The 9,701-nt window shown below is 35.8% G+C and overlaps 1 protein-coding gene across 1 annotated transcript; it reads left to right on the top strand.

Moving 5' to 3' along the window:
• Positions 1–3,279: 3,279 nt before the first annotated feature.
• Positions 3,280–6,140, top strand: LOC107555036 (ankyrin repeat and SOCS box protein 18-like). The gene is made up of 5 exons (XM_016237720.1): positions 3,280–3,553; positions 4,273–4,540; positions 4,805–5,318; positions 5,536–5,649; positions 5,862–6,140. The coding sequence occupies exons 1-5, from the start codon at positions 3,280–3,282 to the stop codon at positions 6,045–6,047; spliced, it is 1,356 nt and encodes a 451-aa protein (XP_016093206.1). The 3' UTR covers positions 6,048–6,140.
• The last annotated feature ends 3,561 nt before the right edge of the window (positions 6,141–9,701 follow it).

Raw genomic sequence — 9,701 nt, 5'->3', positions numbered from 1 at the left:
AAAAAAATATATATATAAAGCACAAGGCATAAAGGAGCAACCGTATCTAAAGTGCTACAAAAGAGAGAGCCCATAGTTTCCATTACAACATCAAGTTTTTCTGATGTTGTAAAAGTTTTCTTCAACCAAAGCTAAAACTGAGAAGCTAAAGTTCAGCTAAATGCTTTATTGTCGCTCCCACATTCTAAAATATAAAGTAAAATTAAAATGTAAATTAAGAATATATTAAATAAAGATAAAAGTGTATGACTCGGTACATTGTTAATAATTATACTTAATTGGTTTTGTAAATAGTATGTAAAGTGTGTAAATTCATGTTATAATAGGTCAGCCTTAAAAAGCAACATTCAGGGGGCAGTTGCATTAACTTAGTCTTAAAAGTTAGTCATCTATTTTTTTTTTAATTCAGTTACATAAAAATTTTAATTAGACTAATTTGCGACCAAAAACTATTCCTGTCTTTATGCAAATGGCCCCAGTTTGTAACAAAGGTCCCTAAACCATAGTCCCTAATCCATCTCTCCAGTCCTGGGTATGAAAAAAGTTTAAAGATCCCCGCATGAAACCAATACCCTCATTTCCTTCAGTGTCAAAATGAAAACAACAAACCATTAACTTGAATTTGTCCTCACTGCTTCAACATCTTTGATGGTATATAAATACAGCCATTAAATACTCAGGTATGTCATCAACTCATTGGGAGATATTCAAATTCAGCAGCCCCATGTTTATGGTTACATGTGAGGTCACATTAATGTGCAGCTAATGACAACTTTCACATGCACCTACACAGATGCATAAGAACTGCCTGTAATAGCAACCAAAATCTTAAAGCCCTATCTATGTACAAATAGCTTTTACTTAACTCCAATGATCAGTGCAGTTAAAGGGATAGTTCACCCAAAAATGAAAATTCTGTCATCATTTACTCACCCTCATGTCGTTCCAAACCTGTATGAGTTGCTTTCTTATGTCGAACATAAAAGAAGATAGTTTGAAGATTGCTGGTAATCAAACAGTTGGTGGTTGCCATTTTTTTTTCCTACTATGGAAGTCAATGGCATCCACCAACTGTTTGATTACCAGCAATCTTCAAAATATCTTCTTTAAAGAGTTTGCATTAAGGAGAAACTGATGCCCTTTCACTTGTCACTGGAATTACAGTTGACAGATCAGGGGACTTTCCGAATTAAGGTCACAATCTAAAGCACTGTTGAGGATCAGATTCCCGGTAAGCTGTGATTGGAGGACAATGCGGTCGCACCTCATGATTTGTTGAAATGAAGAGTCTGATTCTATTCTTGGCTTGTGCAGTGGTGATATCACCAGCAATGCTTTCCATTCAACTGTGCATCTGGCATATTTATCGAACTGACCTCTCTGAACACTCAGCCTCTGTGTTGTTGATGAAAACAATGATCAAGGCCCCCTTGTCATGCCCTGCAATGCACTGATCACATGTCATTTGTACTAAAAATACAAGTTATAGAGCAACAGTGATAATATAAATAGCCATAAAATCAGACAAGTAAGAAGTGGAAAGGATTGTCAATATTAGCAATGCTCTCCCAAGGTAGTGGGGCATGTGTTGTGAGTCGAAAGGCCACATTCTTGACAGAAAGAAGGCGGTCGTCTTTAGACAGCAGTCAGGGGGGTAGGAAAGAAAAGACCAAGGGTTATAAACAACCAGGAATGGACTTCCTTTGCCCCCCTGTTCTCAATGACCTGCTAACCCACCACTGGAGAGACATGCAGGATGGATTCTCTGATCCAGAGCAACTGAACAAAGTTCTTGAATTTCAGAGCGATGAACTGCTATGGACTGCTCAGAAACGGGGTGAGTCAGATTTGATGAATAGGACAGAGATCTAAAATGAAACTGATTGTCTAATCAGTGGAAAATTTGTTTTTATATTTCAGCATCATTACATTGGTCTGAAGCCTGCAGAAATGGGTACACTAATCCTTGTGTAATTAATCTTTCAAAATGTTTCAGAGAAGACTTTTTAAAAGTATAAACCTTTCTAAAATTGTAAAATTCAATAATGCTCTTATACTGTATATATTCATATCAGTCATGTTCTTGAGCTTCAGTATCCTGTTGAAAAGCAGCATATGTTGTGCATCTGTTTTGAATAACAACAACATATGTTGAAAGCTGGATTCTGGTTCCTAGAATGGGATGCAGCATACCTAGTGTACTTAACAGGCTTCTAAACGAGTTTAACCAGAAAGCCTCCCTGCTGGTCTATGGTTGTTTTGTGCTGGATTAGTTGGTGAACCAGCAAAACCATGTTGTTCACCAACAAAAAAATGCTAGGTTTGGTCTCTCTGATAACGCTGGTTGACTAACATATTTTGCTGGTTAACCAGCTAGACCAACAATGAACCTGCATGGAACACTGATCTTTTTATCAGTCTTATTCTGACAGCACATGTAGAAATCATATACCAAACTAATATAAAGTATTAAAGGGGTAGTTTACCCCAAAAAAGGAAAATTCTGTCATCATTTGCTCATCCTTATGTCATTATAAACCAGGGGCAGTGTTTCCGTATGGCAGAGAATGGCCTTCCTTGCCATAACCTGGTTCTTTGTTGGATTTCAACTGAAGGGGATCTCCCCCACCCCCTGGAAGGCGCAGCCATACCCTTAGGGTTTTGTGAAATTTCTGTGGTGAGGAATCTGTGTGGAGTTAACACGGGATTTCTAAGGGATTGTGGTAATCTTCTGTGCATATGAATGACATGCACAGATCAATACTCAAGAGCCCTGATCTCAGTCGCTGTTTGGGTCTGTCTCCATGCAACACCACTTCAACTCATTCTGCAGATTCCAGTAAAGATTTTCCTGGTGTGCCCTCGAAATGAATGATCTCATAAAACCAAGAGATTATGCCATTGCAATTAAACTCTCTGCTTCCATTGTATATATCTAACATGTGACACCGCAGGCACTTTTTAGCATACATGGAAGTAGCATATAAAATGTTATCTGTTTAAAAATGGAGCTTGTCTTAAATGTCCTGGAAAGACAGGTCTATTATTCAAATAAAACAAAAGGCAACAAATGGGCATAGATATTAGAAGCTCAAAGGATTGAGCATCTATCTCATACGTCAACAACTAAAAATGGCCCCAGTAAGCTATGACCAACTGATGGAGAACAATGGCTTACTAAAAATAGAGGCAAAAAGTGATTGAAGCCATAGGAAAACATGACTAGCACTATATAAACTCAAGTCCTTGAAAGCCTAGGCCATTTGAAAAGGTAAAAGGATGCTAAGAACTATGCGCTTTGAGAACCTCTGTTCCATCGTGCAGCTGAATGGATGGCAGGCTCTGCTGGATGATTACTGTGAGTTAGGACAGGATCATTGGGAAAGAGCTCATTTACGCTCCTTATGGCTCTATAGAGCTGTAGTGAAGGGAGACACAAGAGGGCTTCGTAACCTCCTTAAAAGGAACTATATTGATGTTGATGTGTTTTACAATGTGAGCTGTGAGGAACTTGAGTGGCAAGCTCACACAGACACCACCTTTGGACCCTCAGGTAAAAACAGTCATTTATGGGATGTAAACTTTGGAGGTGTATCAAAAAGACTGTAAGTTTTTTGTGCTGAACTGATGAATGAAACAAACATATGTTTTAGTTTTATTGAGCATTTTAAAATTTGTTATTGTTAGTCTTTATTGTACTATTTCTACTTTCAATATTTTAACTTATTAATATTTTTTAACAAATTAGAAGTAACTGTAATTATATCTACAATTTTTTAGAGTATAATCTACCCTGAAAAACTTTTATCTAATTTCTAAATGCATAAATGTTTTGACATACACTACCGTTCGATAGTTTTTTGCTTATTTGGTGCTCAAGAAACATTTCTTACTATTATCAATGTTGAAAACAGTTGTGCTGCTTAATCTTTTTGTGGAAACCTTAATGCACTTTTTTTCCTTAAAGTACCATAAAAGTTCAAAAGAACAGAATTTATTTCAAGTAGATAAAAAAAATACAATTTCAGAAAGGCTTTATTGTCGCTTCTGATCAATTTAATCCATACTTGCAGAATAAAAGTATTAATAAAAAAAAATTTATTTATAAAAATAAATAAATCTTACTAACCCCAAACCTTTGAACAGTAAGTCGGGTGTGTAATTTAGATTTAAGCGATTCTTTAAAAAATCAGTTTGGAGTGTTTTCTATAAGATTCATTCAATTATTAAAATGCATCAGTTGTGATGGTCTGACAATATTTCCCATTCCAGGTCTTTGGTCTTTGGAGTATAAAAGAGAACTGACAAGCCCACTGTGTATTGCTGCTGCACAAGGTTTCACTGAATGTCTGCTATATTTACTGGAACACGGTGCACACCCCAACCTTATCGCAGGAGGAAAAGCAGCACTTCATGAGGCCTGTGTAAACGCCAACAATGAATGTGTAGAACTGCTGCTGGAACATGGGGCTAATCCTAACCAGATGACAGACGATGGACTGACTGCCTTACATCTCTGCAGAACACCACAATCACTATGGTATCATTATATGAATATGAAACATAATACTGTACACTATATATTATTACACCTTATAATTAGTATAACCATAAGTATAATTTAAAAGTAATTGTAAAAATAAAAGACTAAATAGTCAAATGATAAGTCATTATACACCAGTACAAACTGACATGAAATCCATATTAATAATATTTCATCTCCTTAAGAGTGTAGTGCAAATATGAGCAACAAATTCTTCACCTCTTCAATAATTATTTACAATTATTACAATTTCTATTGTAGTTGTGCAAAAGCCTTGGTGAGATATGGTGCCAAAGTGAACTTATCCAGTGAAGAAGAGGATGAAACACCACTGCATGTGGCAGCTAGACATGGTCTGCCCCACCATGCACAGCTGTACCTACGATTCGGAGCCTTTGTGAACCATAGCAGCTCTTCAGGTGAAACGCCACTGGGTGTTGTTTGTGGAGTCGCCAAAGAAAAGACAGTCGACAGCCAAGATGAAGGATACCTCGAGATCTGTCGTCTCCTTCTGGCCTATGGAGCTAACATTAATTCGGCTGATAAAGAACGCCGCAGTCCTCTACACAAGGCAGCCCGCAATGTTCAGCTTAAGTTGGTGGAGCTTCTCTTGGACCATGGGGCTGATATCAATGCCATTGACTATAACGGATGCTCACCGTTATCTAGTGTTCTACAAAGCTCTGTGGTTCGGCAAGAGTGGGAACCTCACAGGGTTGTTCAGACCTTGTTAAATCACGGCTCTATTAAAGTCTGGCCACAAGCACTGCTGAAGGTGATCACTGATAACACTGAGATAATAGTCCTGAGATTTATTGTATACATTCACAATATACAACTTATAGAATACACAACTTATTTCATGACATAAACATTCTTCACTAAAAAAGCTGGTTTAATTTGCTGTCTTATTCATCTTTCATTTTATCTTTTTTTTTTGGTATGATCAGTTGGCAAAATTATTCCTTTCATTCATGTTTTTTGGTTTTAAGGTATTAACAGCCTGTGCAGAGGCACCTAAAACTGTGGAAATCCTGTTTAATTCATACACACTTGTTCCTGTGACCCCCAGATGGGTTGAGGTTATTCCTGAGGATATTTTTCATGTAAGTCTTTCATAATTTCACAAGGATTTTTACTAGATGAAACCTTTGGAAACATGATTCATAGCATAAATATTTCAAACAGCAAAACAAGGCTAAAAGGCTTAAAGATGAAGTAAATCAGTTTTGGAATGAGTCAATGCATGCTGATGCTGTTGGAATTATTGTACCATATTAGTACATGACTATTCTCTCTTTTTTATTTATTTTTTTAGTTTCACAGAACCTTTTATGAGTCTCTTTTTGCAATGGAGTATAAACCACGCAGTTTACAGCATCTGTGTCGGTCTGCACTGAGGAAACAGTTTGGGGAAAACTGCTGCTCCCTCATTCCCAGGCTCCCTGTCCCAAAGCCACTTCAACAGTATCTTCTTTTGGAACCGGAGGGGTACATTGACTAGAATCAGACCTTTTGGCAGAAACCTTAAGAGAACTTTACAAGGGTTTTTAATGCTATGTAACACTCTGACAAGGATGACTGCCTTAAAGGAACACTCCACTATTTTTGAAAATAGGCTAATTTTCCAACTCCCCTAGAGTTAAACAGTTGAGTTTTACCGTTTTCGAATCCATTCAGCCGATCTCCAGGTCTGGCGGTAGCACTTTTAGCTGTAGCTTAGCATAGATCATTGAATCTGATTAGACCGTTAGCACCTCGCTCAAAAATGACCAAAGAGTTTCTATATTTTTCCTATTTAAAACTTGACTCTTCTGTTACATCGTGCACTAAGACAGATGGAAAAGGAAAAGTTGTGATTTTCTAGGCCGATATGGCTAGGAACTATACTCTCATTCCGGCGTAATAATCAAGGAACTTTGCTGCCGTACCATGGGTGCAGCAGGCGCAATGATATTACGCAGTGCCTGAAAATAGTCCCCAGCTAGGTAACTTCCAATGTGACTGGCACGAAGTTTGTGTAGTTGGTTATGTTGACGGAAGTTAGCCTATTTTCAGGCGCTGCGTAATATCAAAAAAATATATTTTGTCAAGTCTGACTTAATTTCTCCAGTGTACAGTGTGTTATGGTACTCAGAGCACAGCTATAGCAACGGGTTTGCAGAAATAAGTTGGTTAAGATAGAAATGTTATGCTGACATTTATTGCCCTCAATGCATGAAATTGGATTATTAGCTGCTGTGCTTGACATCAACGCTATTTGTGGACCTGTTAAATGCACTTGTTTTGATGTACTTTTATGCTTTGTAACTTGACTTGAGCACTAAATAAAACTTTATTATTATTATTATTATAAGTAATTACATATCTGGTCATTTGATGTCAACATGGCGGCCATGAGGAGGCGACCTGCTCTATGTAGAATAAAGCTGTTGTTTTTTTAAGAAAGGATTCAACTCACATAAGTGTATTATTTTATTTATATCTCAACATGATGCTACTAAATGTCTTATTGTGTAAAACGTTTTTTTCAAAGTAATCAAACACTGCACCTATAAAATATTTAGCATTAAACATAAAAGTTGTCTATTAATCCTTTCATAATACAATAGCTTTAGCTACTTTTAAAGAAGAACTCTCTCTCTCTCTCTCTCTCTGTCAAGTTCAAGTTGCTTTATTGGCATGACATTTGTATTATAGTATTGCCAAAGCATTTTAAGTATGTGTAAAATACAATACAATTGCATCACTAAAGTAATAGAGGAAACAATAAATATGTAATAAATGAGAGAAAATAAATACAATAAAAATAACAACAGCAGACGGTATCTCTAATATTAATACCATGAAGAATATGTAAAATAAATATGGTGTGTATACATATTTTGCAGCTAGTTTGACTGTCATCCTCTTCGAGTTTCTCGGAGTCATTTAGAGTAAAGAATGAAAGATTCAATGCTGCAAATCGTGGAAAGAATATGTCTCTTGTAGTGCTGTACTTGGGACAGACAAGAAGAAAGTGTTTCTCATCCTCTATTTGACTTGTCACAGGTTTACACAGTCGCTGTTCTCTAGGAATCCAGGATTTTTTTCGTTATTACGAGAAAAGATGTCGTTAGAACGACATAACATCTCGTTATTACGACATAATTGAGTGGAAAAAATAATATGTGTGCGGCAGCAATGCGTCACCGTGGGCTACTAAATGTCTTATTGTGTAAAACGTTTTTTCAAAGTAATCAAACACTGCACCTTTAAAATATTTAGCATTAAACATTAAAGTTGTCTATTAATCCTTTCATAATACAATAGCTTTAGCTACTTTTAAAGAAGAACTCTCTCTCTCTCTCTCTCTCTCTCTCTATCTCTGTCAAGTTCAAGTTGCTTTATTGGCATGACATTTCTATTATAGTATTGCCAAAGCATTTTAAGTATGTGTAAAATACAATATAATTGCATCACTAAAGTAATAAAGGAAACAATAAATATGTAATAAATGAGAGAAAATAAATACAATAAAAATAACAACAGCAGACGGTATCTCTAATATTAATTATAATAATTGCAATTATATACCATGAAGAATATGTCAAATAAATATGGTGTGTATACATATTTTGCAGCTAGTTTGACTGTCATCCTCTTCGAGTTTCTTGGAGTCATTTAGAGTAAACAATGAAAGATTCAATGCTGCAAATTGTGGAAAGAATATGTCTCTTGTAGTGCTGTACTTGGGACAGACAAGAAGAAAGTGTTTCTCATCCTCTATTTGACTTAAGTAACAGGTTTACACAGTCGCTGTTACAAAATGTACAAAACTGTCTTAGAAATTCATCTGATCCAAAAATGTGTTATGTGTGGTTGATCCTGTAATTATAATATGAAGGACTTATTCTTCCAGTGTAAATATATCAAATAACTTCCAAGCCTTTTTAGCTACTTGTGATAACTGTTAAAAAAAAAAAACTATAGTAATTTGGTTAATGTGGCAGTCTTGGTGCTAAATGAGAACCAACAGATGGTGTGTGTCTTATATCCTCATTTTGTTCATTTAACAACAGTAACTGCATGGATGGCAGTAAATCAGATACTTTTTTTAAAAGGATACGTTCTAATGATGCTTGAGAGTTCATTGTTTAAGTGTGAACAACATGCAGTAAAATTCACCACTTCAATTACCTAAACTAAGATCATTATACTCTATACAGCAAACATAAAACAAATGTGATTCACTGTAATGACATTATTGACCACATTTAGAGACTGTTATAATTATTTTATTTGTATTAAGTATTACATAGAAGCACATAAAAGTGTTTTTGCTGTTAAATGCAAAGTATAGGCCATAGTATTTACACTTCTGTTCAAAAGTTTGAGGTTGTGCTTCTTTATATATGTGTGGAAAACATTCAACATTCTTTCAAGATTCTTTGGTGAATTGAAGGTTCAAATGAACAGCATTTATTTGAAATATAAATATGTTATAACATTATAAATGCCTTTACCATCACTTTTACCATAACTGATCAATTTAATGCATCTTGGCTGAATAAAAGGATACATTTTTTTGTCCAAAAATAAAATAAATCTTACTGATCCCAAACAGAAGTGTTGCACCAATGCACCATACTACCAGTACAGCCCATACTAATACAGCATCAAATTAGAACATACAAAGTTCAAGTTTAACTATGGAATTTCCCTGTTCTTAAACAGAATTCAATATACCGTTACACTGTTTTTACTACCAGAGAAACGGGAAAAAGACAGAGGGAGAGGAAAGGAAAAAGATTGACCAGAGAGCGATAAAAGGGAAAAAAGCATGTACAATGCAAACAAAATGACTGGGTCACTATGTAAGGCACATGTACATAAGGTATTTAATATGTCAAATAGGTCTTATTCTTTGTTTTTTGCCTTCCTCGGCAACTGTTGAACTGAGAGAACAGAAAGGTTTCTGACCCAAAGCAGCAAGACAATCTTTGATCATAACCTATGCATATATGTGTGTGTAATACACTAGAGACATTACTACACTAACACACACTATAATACCATGACACCCAGGATTGTTTATCCAGATGTAGGACCTTCCTTTGAAACCTTGGGATCCTAAATCACTCTAACAGTCTCTAACAAAAGTCTTTCTCTGTTTCTC

This window comes from Sinocyclocheilus grahami, unplaced genomic scaffold, assembly GCF_001515645.1.
Source record: "Sinocyclocheilus grahami isolate Dianchi unplaced genomic scaffold, SAMN03320097.WGS_v1.1 scaffold523.1, whole genome shotgun sequence".
Taxonomy (NCBI): domain Eukaryota; kingdom Metazoa; phylum Chordata; class Actinopteri; order Cypriniformes; family Cyprinidae; genus Sinocyclocheilus; species Sinocyclocheilus grahami.
The sequence above is the reverse complement of the archived record's forward strand: the minus strand, read 5'-3'. Positions and strand labels throughout refer to the sequence as shown.